This window comes from Palaemon carinicauda, chromosome 9 (assembly GCF_036898095.1).
Source record: "Palaemon carinicauda isolate YSFRI2023 chromosome 9, ASM3689809v2, whole genome shotgun sequence".
NCBI classification, from domain to species: domain Eukaryota; kingdom Metazoa; phylum Arthropoda; class Malacostraca; order Decapoda; family Palaemonidae; genus Palaemon; species Palaemon carinicauda.
The window spans coordinates 78,768,934-78,790,772 of NC_090733.1; the positions used below are offsets into that span (position 1 = coordinate 78,768,934).

A 21,839-nucleotide genomic window follows, 5' to 3' on the forward strand; every position below is an offset into this window, starting at 1 on the left:
TTCATTTAAAGTCACGCATGTGAAATTTGAATATTTGACTTAAAGATTAATGGTGCTTAAGAAACATTTTTAAGTTATTTAGCTAACCTAATAAGTTTTAGGTTGCTATACAACTGTGAGACAACGGTATGACTCGAATCTTTCCTTTTAATAGTATTTGAATATTAAAGATCTAAATATCTCATTCCTTCTAAATATGTTATTCTATTTTCAGTTACTGTGTTTGCTATTGCACTGTTGGTAACAATGTCTGTTATCCTGTTATCAACAAGTATATTCGTTTCTATCACTCTCAGTAATGATAGTATGTATTCTGTTATCAGATACAACATCTGTTATTCTATTGTCCATTACAGCATCTGTTATTACACTGTTGGTAACAATATCTGTTATCCTGTTATCAATAACAATATTTGTTACTATTACTCTCAGTAATGATATTATGTATTCTGTTATCAGATACAACATCTGTTATTCTGTTGTCAGTTACAGCATCTGTTATTACACTGTTGGTAACATCGGCTGTTATCCTGTTATCAATAACAATATCCGTTACTATTACTCTCAGTAATAATAGTATTCATTCTGTTATCAGATACAACATCTGTTATTCTGTTGTCAGTTACAGCATCTGTTATTACACTGTTGGTAACATCGGCTGTTATCCTGTTATCAATAACAATATCCGTTACTATTACTCTCAGTAATAATAGTGTGTATTCTGTTATCAGATACAACATCTGTTATTCTATTGTCAGTTACAGCATCTGTTATTACACTGTTGGTAACAACGTCTGTTATCCTGTTATCAATAACAATATCCGTTACTATTACTCTCAGTAATAATAGTGTGTATTCTGTTATCAGATACAACATCTGTTATTCTATTGTCAGTTACAGCATCTGTTATTACACTGTTGGTAACAACGTCTGTTATCCTGTTATCAATAACAATATCCGTTACTATTACTCTCAGTAATAATAGTGTGTATTCTGTTATCAGATACAACATCTGTTATTCTATTGTCAGTTACAGCATCTGTTATTACACTGTTGGTAACAACGTCTGTTATCCTGTTATCAATAACAATATCCGTTACTATTACTCTCAGTAATAATAGTGTGTATTCTGTTATCAGATACAACATCTGTTATTCTATTGTCAGTTACAGCATCTGTTATTACACTGTTGGTAACAACGTCTGTTATCCTGTTATCAATAACAATATCCGTTACTATTACTCTCAGTAATAATAGTATGTATTCTGTTATCAGATACAACATCTGTTATTCTATTTTCAGTTACAGCATCTGTTATTACACTGTTGGTAACAACGTCTGTTATCCTGTTATCAATAACAATATCCGTTACTATTACTCTCAGTAATAATAGTATGTATTCTGTTATCAGATACAACATCTGTTATTCTATTGTCAGTTACAGCATCTGTTATTACACTGTTGGTAACAACGTCTGTTATCCTGTTATCAATAACAATATCCGTTACTATTACTCTCAGTAATAATAGTATGTATTCTGTTATTAGATACAACATCTGTTATTCTATTTTCAGTTACAGCATCTGTTATTACACTGTTGGTAACAACGTCTGTTATCCTGTTATCAATAAAAATATCCCAACGTCTGTTATCCTGTTATCAATAACAATATCCGTTACTATTACTCTCAGTAATAATAGTATGTATTTGTTATCAGATACAACATCTGTTATTCTATTGTCAGTTACAGCATCTGTTATTACACTGTTGGTAACAACGTCTGTTATCCTGTTATCAATAACAATATCCGTTACTATTACTCTCAGTAATAATAGTGTGTATTCTGTTATCAGATACAACATCTGTTATTCTATTGTCAGTTACAGCATCTGTTATTACACTGTTGGTAACAACGTCTGTTATCCTGTTATCAATAACAATATCCGTTACTATTACTCTCAGTAATAATAGTATGTATTCTGTTATCAGATACAACATCTGTTATTCTATTGTCAGTTACAGCATCTGTTAGTACACTGTTGGTAACAACGTCTGTTATCCTGTTATCAATAACAATATCCGTTACTATTACTCTCAGTAATAATGGTATGTATTCTGTTATCAGATACAACATCTGTTATTCTATTGTCAGTTACAGCATCTGTTATTACACTGTTGGTAACAACGTCTGTTATCCTGTTATCAATAACAATATCCGTTACTATTACTCTCAGTAATAATGGTATGTATTCTGTTATCAGATACAACATCTGTTATTCTATTGTCAGTTACAGCATCTGTTATTACACTGTTGGTAACAACGTCTGTTATCCTGTTATCAATAACAATATCCGTTACTATTATTCTCAGTATTAATGGTATGTATTCTGTTATCAGATACAACATCTGTTATTCTATTGTCAGTTACAGCATCTGTTATTACACTGTTGGTAACAACGTCTGTTATCCTGTTATCAATAACAATATCCGTTACTATTACTCTCAGTAATAATGGTATGTATTCTGTTATCAGATACAACATCTGTTATTCTATTGTCAGTTACAGCATCTGTTATTACACTGTTTTTAACAATGTCTGTTATCCTGTTATCAATAACAATATCCATTAATATTACTCTCAGTAATAATAGTGTGTATTATGTTATCAGATAAAACATTTGTTATTCTATTGTCAGTTACAGCATCTGTTATTACACTGTTGGTAACAACGTCTGTTATCCTGTTATCAATAACAATATCCCTTACTCTTACTCTCAGTAATAATAGTATGTATTCTGTTATCAGATACAACATCTGTTATTCTATTGTCAGTTACAGCATCTGTTATTACACTGTTGGTAACAACGTCTGTTATCCTGTTATCAATAACAATATCCGTTACTATTACTCTCAGTATTAATAGTGTGTATTCTGATATCAGAAACAACATCTGTTATTCTATTGTCAGTTACAGCATCTGTTATTACACTGTTGGTAACAACGTCTGTTATCCTGTTATCAATAACAATATCCGTTACTATTACTCTCAGTAATAATAGTGTGTATTCTGTTATCAGATACAACATCTGTTATTCTATTGTCAGTTACAGCATCTGTTATTACACTGTTGGTAACAACGTCTGTTATTCTGTTATCAATAACTATATCCGTTACTATTACTCTCAGTAATAATAGTGTGTATTCTGTTATCAGATACAACATCTGTTATTCTATTGTCAGTTACAGCATCTGTTATTACACTGTTGGTAACAACGTCTGTTATCCTGTTATCAATAACAATATCCGTTACTATTACTCTCAGTAATAATAGTATGTATTCTGTTATCAGATACAACATCTGTTATTCTATTGTCAGTTACAGCATCTGTTATTACACTGTTGGTAACAACGTCTGTTATCCTGTTATCAATAACAATATCCGTTACTATTACTCTCAGTAATAATAGTATGTATTCTGTTATCAGATACAACATCTGTTATTCTATTGTCAGTTACAGCATCTGTTATTACACTGTTGGTAACAACGTCTGTTATCCTGTTATCAATAACAATATCCGTTACTATTACTCTCAGTAATAATAGTATGTATTCTGTTATCAGATACAACATCTGTTATTCTATTGTCAGTTACAGCATCTGTTATTACGTTGTTGGTAACAACGTCTGTTATCCTGTTATCAATAACAATATCCGTTACTATTACTCTCAGTAATAATAGTATGTATTCTGTTATCAGATACAACATCTGTTATTCTATTTTCAGTTACAGCATCTGTTATTACACTGTTGGTAACAACGTCTGTTATCCTGTTATCAATAAAAATATCCCAACGTCTGTTATCCTGTTATCAATAACAATATCCGTTACTATTACTCTCAGTAATAATAGTATGTATTTGTTATCAGATACAACATCTGTTATTCTATTGTCAGTTACAGCATCTGTTATTACACTGTTGGTAACAACGTCTGTTATCCTGTTATCAATAACAATATCCGTTACTATTACTCTCAGTAATAATGGTATGTATTCTGTTATCAGATACAACATCTGTTATTCTATTGTCAGTTACAGCATCTGTTATTACACTGTTGGTAACAACGTCTGTTATCCTGTTATCAATAACAATATCCGTTACTATTACTCTCAGTAATAATGGTATGTATTCTGTTATCAGATACAACATCTGTTATTCTATTGTCAGTTACAGCATCTGTTATTACACTGTTGGTAACAACGTCTGTTATCCTGTTATCAATAACAATATCCGTTACTATTACTCTCAGTAATAATGGTATGTATTTTGTTATCAGATACAACATCTTTTATTCTATTGTCAGTTACAGCATCTGTTATTACACTGTTGGTAACAACGTCTGTTATCCTGTTATCAATAACAATATCCGTTACTATTACTCTCAGTAATAATGGTATGTATTTTGTTATCAGATACAACATCTTTTATTCTATTGTCAGTTACAGCATCTGTTATTACACTGTTGGTAACAACGTCTGTTATCCTGTTATCAATAACAATATCCGTTACTATTACTCTCAGTAATAATGGTATGTATTCTGTTATCAGATACAACATCTGTTATTCTATTGTCAGTTACAGCATCTGTTATTACACTGTTGGTAACAACGTCTGTTATCCTGTTATCAATAACAATATCCGTTACTATTACTCTCAGTATTGATGGTATGTATTCTGTTATCAGATACAACATCTGTTATTCTATTGTCAGTTACAGCATATGTTATTACACTGTTGGTAACAACGTCTGTTATCCTGTTATCAATAACAATATCCGTTACTATTACTCTCAGTAATAATGGTATGTATTCTGTTATCAGATACAACATCTGTTATTCTATTGTCAGTTACAGCATCTGTTATTACACTGTTGGTAACAACGTCTGTTATCCTGTTATCAATAACAATATCCGTTACTATTACTCTCAGTAATAAGGGTATGTATTCTGTTATCAGATAAAACATCTGTTATTCTATTGTCAGTTACAGCATCTGTTATTACACTGTTTTTAACAATGTCTGTTATCCTGTTATCAATAACAATATCCATTAATATTACTCTCAGTAATAATAGTGTGTATTATGTTATCAGATACAACATCTGTTATTCTATTGTCAGTTACAGCATCTGTTATTACACTGTTGGTAACAACGTCTGTTATCCTGTTATCAATAACAATATCCCTTACTATTACTCTCAGTAATAATAGTATGTATTCTGTTATCAGATACAACATCTGTTATTCTATTGTCAGTTACAGCATCTGTTATTACACTGTTGGTAACAACGTCTGTTATCCTGTTATCAATAACAATATCCGTTACTATTACTCTCAGTAATAATAGTGTGTATTCTGATATCAGAAACAACATCTGTTATTCTATTGTCAGTTACAGCATCTGTTATTACACTGTTGGTAACAACGTCTGTTATCCTGTTTTCAATAACAATATCCGTTACTATTACTCTCAGTAATAATAGTGTGTATTCTGTTATCAGATACAACATCTGTTATTCTATTGTCAGTTACAGCATCTGTTATTACACTGTTGGTAACAACGTCTGTTATCCTGTTATCAATAACAATATCCGTTACTATTACTCTCAGTAATAATAGTGTGTATTCTGTTATCAGATACAACATCTGTTATTCTATTGTCAGTTACAGCATCTGTTATTACACTGTTGGTAACAACGTCTGTTATCCTGTTATCAATAACAATATCCGTTACTATTACTCTCAGTAATAATAGTATGTATTCTGTTATCAGATACAACATCTGTTATTCTATTGTCAGTTACAGCATCTGTTATTACACTGTTGGTAACAACGTCTGTTATCCTGTTATCAATAACAATATCCGTTACTATTACTCTCAGTAATAATAGTATGTATTCTGTTATCAGATACAACATCTGTTATTCTATTGTCAGTTACAGCATCTGTTATTACACTGTTGGTAACAACGTCTGTTATCCTGTTATCAATAACAATATCCGTTACTATTACTCTCAGTAATAATAGTGTGTATTCTGTTATCAGATACAACATCTGTTATTCTATTGTCAGTTACAGCATCTGTTATTACACTGTTGGTAACAACGTCTGTTATCCTGTTATCAATAAAAATATCCGTTACTATTACTCTCAGTAATAATAGTGTGTATTCTGTTATCAGATACAACATCTGTTATTCTATTGTCAGTTACAGCATCTGTTATTACACTGTTGGTAACAACGTCTGTTATCCTGTTATCACTAACAATATCCGTTACTATTACTCTCAGTAATAATAGTGTGTATTCTGTTATCAGATACAACATCTGTTATTCTATTGTCAGTTACAGCATCTGTTATTACACTGTTGGTAACAACGTCTGTTATCCTGTTATCAATAACAATATCCGTTACTATTACTCTCAGTAATAATAGTATGTATTCTGTTATCAGATACAACATCTGTTATTCTATTGTCAGTTACAGCATGTGTTATTACACTGTTGGTAACAACGTCTGTTATCCTGTTATCAATAAAAATATCCCTTACTATTACTCTCAGTAATAATAGTATGTATTCTGTTATCAGATACAACATCTGTTATTCTATTGTCAGTTACAGCATCTGTTATTACACTTTTGGTAACAATGTCTGTTATCCTTTTTTCAATAACAATATCCGTTACTATTACTCTCAGTAATAATAGTATGTATTCTGTTATCAGATACAACATCTGTTATTCTATTGTCAGTTACAGCATCTGTTATTACACTGTTGGTAACAACGTCTGTTATCCTGTTATCAATAACAATATCCGTTACTATTACTCTCAGTAATAATAGTATGTATTCTGTTATCAGATACAACATCTGTTATTCTATTGTCAGTTACAGCATCTGTTATTACACTGTTGGTAACAACGTCTGTTATCCTGTTATCAATAACAATATCCGTTACTATTACTCTCAGTAATAATAGTATGTATTCTGTTATCAGATACAACATCTGTTATTCTATTGTCAGTAACAGCGTCAGTTATTACACTGTTGGTAACAACGTCTGTTATCCTGTTATCAATAACAATATCCGTTACTATTACTCTCAGTAATAATAGTATGTATTCTGTTATCAGATACAACATCTGTTATTCCATTGTCAGTTACAGCATCTGTTATTACACTGTTGGTAACAATGTCTGTTATCCTGTTATCAATAACAATATCCGTTAATATTACTCTCAGTAATAATATTATGTATTCTGTTATCAGATACAACATTTGTTATTCTATTGTCAGTTACAGTATCTGTTATTACACTGTTGGTAACAATGTCTGTTATCCTGTTATCAATAACAATATCCATTATTAATACCATTAGTTATAAAATTTGTTATTCTGTTGTCAGATACAACGTCTGTTATTCTATTGTCAGTTACAGCATCTGTTATTACACTGTTGGTAACAACGTCTGTTATCCTGTTATCATTAAAAATATCCATTACTATTACTCTCAGTAATAATATTATGTATTCTGTTATCAGATACAACATCTGTTATTCTATTGTCAGTTACAGTATCTGTTATTACACTGTTGGTAACAATGTCTGTTATCCTGTTATCAATAACAATATCCATTATTAATACCATTAGTTATAAAATTTGTTATTCTGTTGTCAGATACAACGTCTGTTATTCTATTGTCAGTTACAGCATGTGTTATTACACTGTTGGTAACAACGTCTGTTATCCTGTTATCAATAAAAATATCCCTTACTATTACTCTCAGTAATAATATTATGTATTCTGTTATCAGATACAACATCTGTTATTCTATTGTCAGTTACAGTATCTGTTATTACACTGTTGGTAACAATGTGTTATCCTGTTATCAATAATAATATCCGTTACTATTACTCTCAGTAATAATAGTATGTATTCTGTTATCAGATACAACATCTGTTATTCTATTGTCAGTTACAGCATCTGGTATTGCACTGTTGGTGACAACGTCTGTTATCCTGTTATCAATAACAATATCCATTACTATTACTTTCAGTAATAATAGTATTCATTCTGTTATCAGATACAACATCTGTTATTCTGTTGTCAGTTACAGCATCTGTTATTACACTGTTGGTAACAACGGCTGTTATCCTGTTATCAATAACAATATCCGTTAATATTACTCTCAGTAACAATAGTATGTATTCTATTATCAGATAAAACATCTGTTATTCTATTGTCAATTACAGCATCAGTTATTACACTGTTGGTAACGACGTCTGTTATCCTGTTATCAATAACAATATCCGTTACTATTACTCTCAGTAATAATAGTATGTATTCTGTTATCAGATACAACATCTGTTATTCTATTGTCAATTACAGCATCAGTTATTACACTGTTGGTAACAATGTCTGTTATCCTGTTATCAATAACAATATCCGGTACTATTACTCTCAGTAATAATATTATGTATTCTGTTATCAGATACAACATCTGTTATTCTATTGTCAGTCACAGCATCTGTTATTACACTGTTGGTAACGACGTCTGTTATCCTGTTATCAATAACAATAAGCGTTACTATCACTCAGTAAAAATATTATGTATTCTGTTATCAAATACAACATCTGTTATTCTATTGTCAGTTACAGCATCTGTTATTACACTACACTGTTGGTAACAGCGTCTGTTATCCTGTTATCAATAACAATAAGCGTTACTATCACTCTCAGTAATAATATTATGTATTCTGTTATCAGATACAACATCTGTTATTCTATTGTCAGTTACAGCATCTGTTATTACACTGTTGGTAACAACGTCTGTTATCCTGTTATCAATAACAATATCCGTTACTATTACTCTCAGTAATAATAGTATGTATTCTGTTATCAGATACAACATCTGTTATTCTATTGTCAGTTACAGCATGTGTTATTACACTGTTGGTAACAACGTCTGTTATCCTGTTATCAATAAAAATATCCCTTACTATTACTCTCAGTAATAATAGTATGTATTCTGTTATCAGATACAACATCTGTTATTCTATTGTCAGTTACAGCATCTGTTATTACACTTTTGGTAACAATGTCTGTTATCCTTTTTTCAATAACAATATCCGTTACTATTACTCTCAGTAATAATAGTATGTATTCTGTTATCAGATACAACATCTGTTATTCTATTGTCAGTTACAGCATCTGTTATTACACTGTTGGTAACAACGTCTGTTATCCTGTTATCAATAACAATATCCGTTACTATTACTCTCAGTAATAATAGTATGTATTCTGTTATCAGATACAACATCTGTTATTCTATTGTCAGTTACAGCATCTGTTATTACACTGTTGGTAACAACGTCTGTTATCCTGTTATCAATAACAATATCCGTTACTATTACTCTCAGTAATAATAGTATGTATTCTGTTATCAGATACAACATCTGTTATTCTATTGTCAGTAACAGCGTCAGTTATTACACTGTTGGTAACAACGTCTGTTATCCTGTTATCAATAACAATATCCGTTACTATTACTCTCAGTAATAATAGTATGTATTCTGTTATCAGATACAACATCTGTTATTCCATTGTCAGTTACAGCATCTGTTATTACACTGTTGGTAACAATGTCTGTTATCCTGTTATCAATAACAATATCCGTTAATATTACTCTCAGTAATAATATTATGTATTCTGTTATCAGATACAACATTTGTTATTCTATTGTCAGTTACAGTATCTGTTATTACACTGTTGGTAACAATGTCTGTTATCCTGTTATCAATAACAATATCCATTATTAATACCATTAGTTATAAAATTTGTTATTCTGTTGTCAGATACAACGTCTGTTATTCTATTGTCAGTTACAGCATCTGTTATTACACTGTTGGTAACAACGTCTGTTATCCTGTTATCATTAAAAATATCCATTACTATTACTCTCAGTAATAATATTATGTATTCTGTTATCAGATACAACATCTGTTATTCTATTGTCAGTTACAGTATCTGTTATTACACTGTTGGTAACAATGTCTGTTATCCTGTTATCAATAACAATATCCATTATTAATACCATTAGTTATAAAATTTGTTATTCTGTTGTCAGATACAACGTCTGTTATTCTATTGTCAGTTACAGCATGTGTTATTACACTGTTGGTAACAACGTCTGTTATCCTGTTATCAATAAAAATATCCCTTACTATTACTCTCAGTAATAATATTATGTATTCTGTTATCAGATACAACATCTGTTATTCTATTGTCAGTTACAGTATCTGTTATTACACTGTTGGTAACAATGTGTTATCCTGTTATCAATAATAATATCCGTTACTATTACTCTCAGTAATAATAGTATGTATTCTGTTATCAGATACAACATCTGTTATTCTATTGTCAGTTACAGCATCTGGTATTGCACTGTTGGTGACAACGTCTGTTATCCTGTTATCAATAACAATATCCATTACTATTACTTTCAGTAATAATAGTATTCATTCTGTTATCAGATACAACATCTGTTATTCTGTTGTCAGTTACAGCATCTGTTATTACACTGTTGGTAACAACGGCTGTTATCCTGTTATCAATAACAATATCCGTTAATATTACTCTCAGTAACAATAGTATGTATTCTATTATCAGATAAAACATCTGTTATTCTATTGTCAATTACAGCATCAGTTATTACACTGTTGGTAACGACGTCTGTTATCCTGTTATCAATAACAATATCCGTTACTATTACTCTCAGTAATAATAGTATGTATTCTGTTATCAGATACAACATCTGTTATTCTATTGTCAATTACAGCATCAGTTATTACACTGTTGGTAACAATGTCTGTTATCCTGTTATCAATAACAATATCCGGTACTATTACTCTCAGTAATAATATTATGTATTCTGTTATCAGATACAACATCTGTTATTCTATTGTCAGTCACAGCATCTGTTATTACACTGTTGGTAACGACGTCTGTTATCCTGTTATCAATAACAATAAGCGTTACTATCACTCAGTAAAAATATTATGTATTCTGTTATCAAATACAACATCTGTTATTCTATTGTCAGTTACAGCATCTGTTATTACACTACACTGTTGGTAACAGCGTCTGTTATCCTGTTATCAATAACAATAAGCGTTACTATCACTCTCAGTAATAATATTATGTATTCTGTTATCAGATACAACATCTGTTATTCTATTGTCAGTTACAGCATCTGTTATTACAGTGTTGGTAACAATATCTGTTATCCTGTTATCAATAACAATATCCGTTTCTATTACTCTCAGTAATAATATTATGTATTCTGTTATCAGATACAACATTTGTTATTTTATTGTCAGTTACAGCATCTGTTATTACACTGTTGGTAACAACGTCTGTTATCCTGTTATCAATAACAATATCCATTATTAATACCATTAGTTATAAAATTTGTTATTCTGTTGACAGATACAACGTCTGTTATTCTATTGTCAGTTACAGCATCTGTTATTACACTGTTGGTAACAATGTCTGTTATCCTGTTATCAATAACAATATCCGTTACCAAGGTCTATATATACCAGGTCAGCCAACGCGCAGCTTAAGCTGTGAATCACCCATACTGTGACGTCAAGCTTCCCCGTCTCACACACGTGGGTATACAAAACAAATGACCGTTGCCTTAGTTAGCTACCTATAGAGGTAACGTAAACAATACGAGACGCTGTGTCCATTAGAAATAATATCAAAGGTAGAGGATGCAGGTTATGCCGTGGTAGCAGTTGTGCATGACATGGGTTCTACAAATCTCCGTATGTGGAAACACCTTAACATTGACCCTCTTGAAAATAGGATATTTTTCAAAAATCCTAAGGCAGAAAGAGAAGTTTTTGTTTTCTCAGATGTTCCACATTTAATTAAATTAGTTGGAAATAATTTTATTGACTCGGGTTTTTTCCTCAAGACTGGAGAGTGTATTTCAGATGATGGCATAAGGGAAATGCTTAATGAAACCAAAACAGAATATGGGCTTGCATATAAGATTAATGAAATGCATTTAACTGTAACAGGTCAACAAAGATAGCGCATTAAATTAGCAGTTCAATTACTGTCTAGGTCATGTGCCAACTCATTAAAATATTTAGGGGAAAAGGGACTGTTGAAGTGTCAAAACTGGAATCAAACATCTGATTTTATTCTCTTAATAAATGATTGGTTCGACGTAATGAATTCTTCCTCCATGTATGGAGAGTTTGGTAAAAGCAATGCTTTTGGTATTGATGTAGAAAAACAAACAGGTACACTGCTCAAGGTAATCGAGGTAATGAATACTATGAGAGTTAAAAATCCTAATACAAAAACTCTTTTCAAGTTTCAGAAAGGAATAATTTTATCATGTAAATCTACCATTGCTTTGTTTGATATATTAAAAGGCTCTTATAGTATTGACTACCTAGTTACACAAAGACTAAATCAAGATTGCCTTGAACATTTCTTTGGGTGTATAAGGCAAATGGAGGAGCCCTATGATCATCCTCATGCTGTGAACTTAAAATTTCGGCTAAAATAAAATGTTACTAGGAGAGGAAATTAAAGTATTAATTGAAAAGTGTAATATCACCACTGTTGAAAAATCTCATGAATCAGCCAAAGACGATGAATCTATCACAAAAGAAAGGGACATAGCGTTAGAAATATGCCTAACAACGCAGATATTCAGAAATTTAGATTTTGATTTAGAGAAAGATGCTTTAGACGAGGAAGAAGACCTTTTGAGAGCAAATAAAGAAAAATATTGGGGGAGTAATTGAGGAAGAAGCTCTTAAATACATTGGTGGATATAGTGTAAAGAAATTTTGTGCAAAATATCCTGAGCTAGGAAATAAGACTGAAGAAGTGCTAAGGAATGATACTTGTATAGCATGTGTTAATCGGGGGGAATTACATGCACCTTCTAGTCAGTTTTTTTCACAGTTGTTAATAATGCGGGAGATTTTTAATGCTGTACACGGGGAAGCTCTCATGAAGGGAAAAAAATGTTTTAAAAAGCTTTATTTAGAATTAAAACAGTCTGGTATTGAAGTTCCTGACGATGTTATTGCTTTTATTGTTAAGATAACGGTATATTTTCGAATGCGATATCTTAATAATTTGATAAAGTATAGAAAACCTCAAGGACAACCATGCAGGGTGGCCCTAAGAAAAAAAAAATGAAAGTTGTAACTTAGTAAAATATTTTCCAAAGGTAAAATGTTTTATTTACATTGAGTGTGTGATAGAACTACGTTCTTAAATGGGTCTCGCCTACAATAAGCCCCTTCAGATGACGTAGGTGCGCAGAAGAGGCTTAAAATCGGTACGCTGACCTGGTATATCTGGACCGTGTCCGTTACTAACACTCTCAGTAATAATATTATGTATTCTGTTATCAGATACAACATCTGTTATTCTATTGTCAGTTACAGCATCTGTTATTACACTGTTGGTAACAATGTCTGTTATCCTGTTATCAATAACAATATCCGTTACTAATACTCTCAGTAATAATATTATGTATTCTGTTATCAGATACATTATAATATTTGTTATTCTGTTGTCAGATACAACGTCTGTTATTCTATTGTCAGTAAAAGCGTCTGTTATTGCGTTGTTGGTAACAATGTCTGTTATCCTGTTATCAATAACAATATCGGTTATTAATACCATTAGTAATAATATTTGTTATTCTGTTGTCAGTTACAGCATCTGTTATTAAACAAATCTGTTATCATTATTGTCAGTAATAATATTTTTTATTCTGTTTTCAGATATAACATCTGTTATTCTGTTGTCAGTAACAGTGTCGGTTACTGCGCTGTTGGTAACAATGTCTGTTATCCTGTTATCAATAACAATATCCGGTATTATTACTGTCAGTAATAATATTTGTTATTCTGTTTTCAGATATAACGTCTGTTATTCTGTTGTCATTAAGAGCGTCTGTTATTGTGCTCCGGGTAATAACATCTGTTATCCTGTTATCGATAACAATATCCGTTACTTTCAGTAATAATATTTATTATTCTGTTGTCAGATAAAGCATCTGTTATAACGCTGTTGGTAGCAATGTCTGTTATCCTGTTATCAATAACAATATCAGTTATTATTGCTGTCAGTAATAATATTTATTATTTTGTTGTCAGATACAACGTCTGTTATTCTACTGTTATTAACCGTGTTTGCTATTACTCTGTTAGCAGCAACGCCTGTTATTCTGTTATCATTGATAACATCTGTTATTATTGCTGTCAGTAATAATGTTTCTTATTCTATTATATTTGTTGTTCAGATACAACGTCTGTTATTGTTATTAACAAGGTCTGTTTGTTCGTTGTCAGTAAAAATAACATGATAACATAATACCTAAATCTAAATAATCAACAACAGAAATCAGAACGTACACTTAGTAGAGAGCATACCTTCACCAAGGCTACATTTGTGGTAGCCTGACTACTGGTTGAAAGACAATTGGTAGAACGAAAACTCGTCGAATGACAATTCATCGAAATGACAATTCGTTGAACTGACAATTCGTCGAAATGACAATTCGTCAAATTGTCCATAGTCTATCATAATGGATGAAACATTTAAGCTTCGACTTTGATTTATAAATGTGAAAATAATGTCATAAGTCTCTTCGTCCTTTGAGCCCGACAAAAAGTATAGCAATGGTAAGGTTTTATTTTTAGCAATTAGAGCATGGATAGTGTACAACTGTGAATTAACTGGAGCGCAGTCGAATGTGCCATCACAAAACCAAATACAGTATTGGGAGAAAAGGTCAAATTTCCAGCAGTTCCATAAATAGTCACTTTTTTTGTCTTCAGACAACTTAAAATTCTAATCTCTTGTCGTAACGTTTAAGTCTTCATCCTCTTGTACGGACGTTTTCCTATTCACTGTTCTCAAAAGAGAAGATTTTTTTTTCTTGGGTAGTGCTCCTGCAACACTCAAGGGCATATAACATGTTGCATTACATACTATGCAGCCAGTCACTTCTTCGGTTTCACAAGCCCTTTCTCAATTTCATTTACAACTTTCAAGGCAGCATTTTGAGTATCATTTGGTGGATGGTAATCCCGTGAAGGATTTCCTTGAATCATATCATTAATAGTTTGTGATCCTGCTCCACACTCACTCCGTTTTTTACATCTCCAGTATGTTTTATCACAATGTTTCTTATCAATTATGTAAGAAACCTTCATGCAAAAGTTTTCTAGCACCTCGCTCGGTCTTGATGAATTCCATTTAGCTCATGGACTATAGTGAAATGTTTGATATTAGAGACTTAAGAACTTGAATTGTTTCAAACTACCATATTATTCTGCTAACTATTCTTGAACAACCATACTATCAAGGATTAGATACTTAAAAACAGAAATGATTTCAAACTACCATTCATTTCGACGAATTGTCATTCGACGAGTTGTCATTCTACCAATTGTCTTTCGACGAATTGTCTGCATACCACATTTGTTACCCTGGAAACACATTATTATGGCCGTATTGATTAGCCACATCACATAGGCACTAGTTTCATGCAAATAGGATAAAAATTGACCACTATATAGCAAAAAGACGTTTTGGATATTTTGGTTACCTTGACCTTAACTTTTACCCATTCACTCTCAAAGTCTCATATAATTGTCCTTGTATCTTGGCTAATCATCTCACCAAGTTACATGAGATTCGGTCAAATAGTTTTTGAGTTATGCTAATCACAAACAAACATACAAACATAAATAAATACATGTTTATCGAAACACCACTTTCCCTTTTAGTGAAGGATATTGTTTAAAAAAAATATTTTCTATAGATTAAACTTCCCTAAGGTATCAATCATCTTTGATGAGACATGTATATGAGAGAGTCTGCTTCAAAATATTAAGAATAATGATAAGGCGAAATCAATGATAATGATATAAAGATAATAATGATGATGTTGATGATGGTGGCAAAGAAAGTGAGGATGACACTGATGACCAGTGTAGATAATGAAAATAAGAATAGAAATATGTAGAAAAATGATTGTATCAAAGAAAAGGAATTGAGAAAGTGAAAACTCAGTAGTCTCAAATGTTTCGCCGGAAATTCAAAGACGAATTAAACTGATTTGTCACCTGTGAGTGAAAATGTTTATAAGTGTTTATGGGAATATGAAAAAAGAATTAATTTCTATATTTTGCATGATGTCGTGTGTCTTGTTTCCATAGCATAAGCTTGGAAGCTTTGCACCGATCTATTACTGATAGAGTGCCCACAAGCTTTTTTTGGGAGTGATCAGTTAGGAACCAGGAACTAAAAACCAGGACCCACTTAGTGATGCCATCCAAATTGAACATATAACCGGGGTTATACGTTGTTAGGGATGAAGATGAACGAAACTGTGCAGCTGCAAGGCACACAGTCTCCCCAGGTAACTTATGGGCTTGTAATAGCCTATTGGAAACGTCCCTGCCTGGTGATATAGTGAACTGGGGCTCGAGACCGGCTCAAGCCCGATAGTTTCTTGTAGTTTCTGCGACTCACCACCCTTATGAGCTAGGGATAGGGAGATTAGGATCATCATCATCCATTGCCTGACCTTCTCTGGTCATAGGTTGTGTGGAAATGGGTCTTGGGCATTGTTCATATGTATATATGGTCTGAACTCATGACCATCTTACTGATTCTAATTCAATGCTTAATTACTATTTCTTACGTTTGGTGAACTTACATTTAATTTTCAAAATATTAACTCGCTACTTGATAATTTCCTCTTTTTTTTCAAATCATTGCACAAACTTATTACTGATGAATGTTACGCCATCAAACATATGCTGGATGGTAAAGTAGTGTCTAGCGTCCTTCTAAATAAACAGCCTAAAATATTTTGATACATTTAATAAATTCAATACTCATGATAGAAATATAATGACTGAAGCAACTATCACGAACCATTCTAAAAGATACCATTGATTATTTCAATTATAGTTTCTCAATTGAAAATTGCTGTCTATTATTCTTGCACATTTCAGCGTTTCGAATTCGACCTGGTACCCACATACGACTGTTAGTTATATGAAAAAATTATTCTTTGGTGATTTATTTACACTTTATCTGTAAACTAGTGTACGCAACCCGTCAAAAATGATGGCTAAATAGGCAGATAGATATGCAGCCACAAGCACATGGTATGACTACTCCTCTTCCCCCTAACCCAAGGACAGGGAGAGCTATAGTAAAACCAATCTGTCGTGGCCGCTGAGACAATATCTGACCCACCGTATAGCGTACTCGTGTCAAAATGATTCAGCCACTTTAAGGAAACATGAACACAGCACTTGGACACGATCCATTCAAAGTGAGAGAAACTGATAAAGCGTAGCCCCTTTATGGCAGATCCTTCCTTTTTGACTAATCTCACAGGATTAACCAGAGGTGGCTACGATTAACCAGAAGTTAAATCCAGTCTCTCTCTCTCTCTCTCTCTCTCTCTCTCTCTCTCTCTCTCTCTCTCTCTCTCTCTCTCTCTCTCTCTCTCTTGTTAGTCTTGCCAAGCATATATATTTCATAAGGTAAGGTTTTCATTTCTATAATGATAATTGAAACCAACATTTTTTTTTCGAAATTATAATCCCAGCCTATTTGCCAGTTTTATACTATTGTCGAAATAAGACTCTGGCAGATGATGAGTTTTAAATCTGATTGACATGTACATCTTGGAGGTCACAATGGTAAATTTATCAGGCAAAGATCAGTGAGCCATGTTTAATCCCCAGAATGATTGATCTTGGAGTATAAAATGCAGTTTTTGAAACTGCATAAGCTATCAAACTTAAACGATTGGAAACTTAAACAACTCGTGGAAACAGTACACAGTGTGTACAAGTATTTCACAATAAAGATAAACAGCGGCCCTTTTACTTATGTAACCAAAGCATATATTCGCACGTCTAAAGCCACAAATGTTACTGAATAACAGTTCGTCGAATAATCATGCAAGAAGAATGTGGAAAATCTAATTTTCTACAACAAAGCGTCGCCATCGTACTGTGACTGCTCTACACGACTTCAACAAATATGTTTTAAGAAGAACAGTGTTAAACTTTTATGCACGAAAGGAAATCCCCACTTTTTAAAAAAAAAACAACATTCTAGTGGAAGGTGAAGAAAACATTGTATTCAATGGATGCAAAGAATCTCTAAGGAAAGTCTATATGATATATAATATATATATATATATATATATATATATATATATATATATATATATATATACAATATACATACATATATATATATATATATATATATATATATATATATATATAGCTCTTAGGACTGTTAAATTTATTTTTTTCTTTTTCTTTTAGGCTTAAGGTTTTTTTTTTAGGCTTAAGGACTGGCTATGCAGGTGAAGAACATCTGTATAATGATGAATTAACGCGTCCTGTTTGGGTGGGGAAAATGACTCTTGGCATCACCACCTGGCCTGCTTGGCTTCACTGCCTCGCCTACAATGGCACTTGGCTTCACCGCCTGGCCCGCTTGGCTTCACCGCACGGATCACTTGGCTCAACCCCCCAGCCCAAACATGACGCTTGGCTTCGCCCCCGGCCCAAAATGGTGCTTGGCTTCACCGCCTGGCCTACAATGGCGCTTGGCTTCACCACCTGGCCTACAATGGCGCTTGGCTTCACCGCCTGGCCGGCTTGGCTTCACCGCCTGGGCTACAATGGCGCTTGGCTTCACAGCCCAACCCAACAATGGTGCTTGGCTTCACCGCCTGGCTCACTTGGCTTCAGTGCCCGGCTTACAATGGCGCTTGGTTTCACCGCCTGGCCCACTTGGCTTCAAAGCTCGGCAAAACAATGGTGCTTGGCTTCACCACCTGGCCCACTTGGCTTCACCGCCCGGCAAAAAATGGTGCTTGGCTTCAACACCTGGCCTACAATGGTGCTTGGCTTCACCGCCCGGCAAAACAATGGCACTTGGCTTCACTGCCTGGCCCGCTTGGCTTACCCGCCCAGCTTACAATGGCGGTTGGCTTCACCACCTGGCCAGCTTGGCTTTACCGCCCAGCAAAACAATGGCGCTTGGCTTCACCGCCTGGCCCGCTTGGCTTTGATGCCCAGCCAACAATGGCGCTTACCTTCACCTCCTGGCCCGCTTGGCTTTGATGCCCAGCTAACAATGGCGCTTGGCTTCACAGCCCGGCTTACAATGGTGCTTGGCTTCACCACGATGCCCGCTTGGCTTTACTGCCCAGCAAAACAATGGCGCTTGGCTTCACCGCATGGCCCGCTTGGCTTCATCGCCCGGCCCAACAATGGCCCTTGGCTTCACCGCCTAGCCTGCTTGGCTTCACCGCCCGGCAAAACAATGGTGCTTGGCTTCAACACCTGGCCTACAATGGTGCTTGGCTTCACCGCCTGGCAAAACAATGGCACTTGGCTTCACTGCCTGGCCCACTTGGCTTCACCGCCCAGCTTACAATGGCGCTTGGCTTCACCACCTGGCCGGCTTGGCTTTACCGCCAGCAAAACAACGGCGCTTGGCTTCACCGCCTGGCCTGCTTGGCTTCACCGCCCGGCATAACAATGGCGCTTGTCTTCACCTCCTGGCCCACTTGGCTTCGATGCCCAGCTAACAATGGCGCTTGGCATCACAGCCCGGCTTACAATGGTGCTTGGCTTCACCACTTGGCCCACTTGACTTTACCGCCCAGCAAAACAATGGCACTTGGCTTCACCGCCTGGCACGCTTGGCTTCATCCCCCGCCCAACAATGGCGCTTGGCTTCACCGCCTGGCCTGCTTGGCTTCACCGCCTGGCCTGCTTGGCTTCACCGCCCAGCTTACAATGGCGCTTGGCTTCACCGCCTGGCCTGCTTGGTTTCACCGCCTGGCCCGCTTGGCTTCACCGCCCTGCTTACAATGGCGCTTGGCTTCACCGCCGGGCCCGCTCGGCTTTACCGCCCGGCGAAAACAATGGCGCTTGGCTTCACCGCCTGGCCGGCTTGGCTTCACCGCCTGGGCTACAATGGCGCTTGGCTTCACAGCCCAACCAAACAATGGTGCTTGGCTTCACCGCCTGGCTCGCTTGGCTTCAGTGCCCGGCTTACAATGGCGCTTGGTTTCACTGCCTGGCCCGGTTGGCTTCAACGCTCGGCAAAACAATGGTGCTTGGCTTCACCACCTAGCCCGCTTGGCTTCACCGCCCGGCGAAACAATGGTGCTTGGCTTCAACACCTGGCCTACAATGGTGCTTGGCTTCACCGCCCGGCAAAACAATGGCACTTGGCTTCACTGCCTGGCCCGCTTGGCTTCACCGCCCAGCAAAACAATGGCGCTTGGCTTCACCGCATGGCCCGCTTAAGTTCATCGCCCAGCCCAACAATGGCGCTTGGCTTCACCGCCTGGCCTGCTTGGCTTCACCGCCCGGCAAAACAATGGTGCTTGCCTTCAACACCTGGCCTACAATGGTGCTTGGCTTCACCGCCCGGCAAAACAATGGCACTTGGCTTCACTGCCTGGCCCGCTTGGCTTCACCGCCCAGCTTACAATGGCGCTTGGCTTCACCACCTGGCCAGCTTGGCTTCACCGCCCGGCCCAACAATGGCGCTTGCCTTCACCTCCTGGCCCGCTTGGCTTTGATGCCCAGCTAACAATGGCGCTTGGCTTCACAGCCCGGCTTAAAATGGTGCTTGGCTTCACCATTTAGCCCGCTTGGCTTTACCGCCCAGCAAAACAATGGCGCTTGGCCTCACCGCATGGCCCGCTTGGCTTCATCGCCCGGCCCAATAATGGCGCTTGGCTTCACCGCCTGGCCTGCTTGGCTTCACTGCCTTGCCTGCTTGGCTTCACCGCCGGCAAAACAATGGTGCTTGGCTTCAATACCTGGCGTACAATGGTGCTTGGCTTCACCACCCGGCAAAACAATGGCACTTGGCTTCACTGCCTGGCACGCTTGGCTTCACCGCCCAGCTTACAATGGCGCTTGGCTTCAAAACCTGGCCGGCTTGGCGTTACCGCCCAGCAAAACAATGGCGCTTGGCTTCACCGCCTGGCCCGCTTGGCTTCACCGCCCGGCCCAACAATGGCGCTTGCCTTCACCTCCTGGCCCGCTTGGCTTCGATGCCCAGCTAACAATGGCGCTTGGCTTCACAGCCCGGCTTACAATGGTGCTTGGCTTCACCACTTGGCCCGCTTGGCTTTACCGCCCAGCAAAAAAATGGCGCTTGGCTTCACCGCCTGGCACGCTTGGCTTCATCCCCTGGCCCAACAATGGCACTTGGCTTCACCACCTGGCCTGCTTGGCTTCACAGCCCGGCTTACAATGGCGCTTGGCTTCACTGCCTGGCCTGCTTGGCTTCACCACCTGGCCCGCTTGGCTTCACCGCCTGGCCCGCTTGGCTTCACCGCCCTGCTTACAATGGCGCTTGGCTTCACCGCCGGGCCCTCTCGGCTTTACCGCCCGGCACAACAATGACGCTTGGCTTCATCGCCTGGCCTGCTTGGCTTCACCGCCCGGCCTAAATATGACGCTTGGCTTCACCACCTGGCAAAACAATGGCCCTTGCCTTCACCACTGAATTTCAAATGTCATCAGTCACGACTGACTACTAATAGGCTAGCTGGAGTGAGGGAAGTTGGCCGAAAGCTATTTCAGAAGGAAGGGCAACCTCTGGTGGCCGGAAAAACTCGTAAGTTCAATGCTCAAAATGCTGAAGTAGATTTCAA

The 21,839-nt window shown here is 36.1% G+C and overlaps 2 protein-coding genes across 2 annotated transcripts in view; one reads left to right on the forward strand and one right to left on the reverse strand.

Annotated features, from left to right (window-relative positions):
- Positions 1 to 21,839, reverse strand: part of LOC137646796 (uncharacterized) — a 60,119-nt gene that overhangs the window by 15,475 nt on the left and 22,805 nt on the right. The gene's annotated exons all lie outside the window — the stretch shown is intronic.
- LOC137646500 (uncharacterized) overlaps positions 247 to 21,839 on the forward strand; it is a 23,229-nt gene continuing 1,636 nt past the window's right edge. Inside the window, exons 1-18 of the mRNA XM_068379606.1 lie at positions 247 to 304; positions 2,289 to 2,378; positions 2,534 to 2,641; positions 2,806 to 2,994; positions 3,078 to 3,185; positions 4,336 to 4,452; positions 5,016 to 5,204; positions 6,648 to 6,764; positions 7,056 to 7,163; positions 8,142 to 8,258; positions 8,414 to 8,521; positions 9,097 to 9,213; positions 9,505 to 9,612; positions 10,591 to 10,707; positions 10,863 to 10,970; positions 11,274 to 11,381; positions 13,885 to 14,073; positions 14,260 to 14,434. Coding sequence (XP_068235707.1) covers positions 247 to 304; positions 2,289 to 2,378; positions 2,534 to 2,641; positions 2,806 to 2,994; positions 3,078 to 3,185; positions 4,336 to 4,452; positions 5,016 to 5,204; positions 6,648 to 6,764; positions 7,056 to 7,163; positions 8,142 to 8,258; positions 8,414 to 8,521; positions 9,097 to 9,213; positions 9,505 to 9,612; positions 10,591 to 10,707; positions 10,863 to 10,970; positions 11,274 to 11,381; positions 13,885 to 14,073; positions 14,260 to 14,434 — 2,231 coding nt within the window. The remainder of the gene's footprint in view (positions 305 to 2,288; positions 2,379 to 2,533; positions 2,642 to 2,805; positions 2,995 to 3,077; positions 3,186 to 4,335; positions 4,453 to 5,015; positions 5,205 to 6,647; positions 6,765 to 7,055; positions 7,164 to 8,141; positions 8,259 to 8,413; positions 8,522 to 9,096; positions 9,214 to 9,504; positions 9,613 to 10,590; positions 10,708 to 10,862; positions 10,971 to 11,273; positions 11,382 to 13,884; positions 14,074 to 14,259; positions 14,435 to 21,839) is intronic.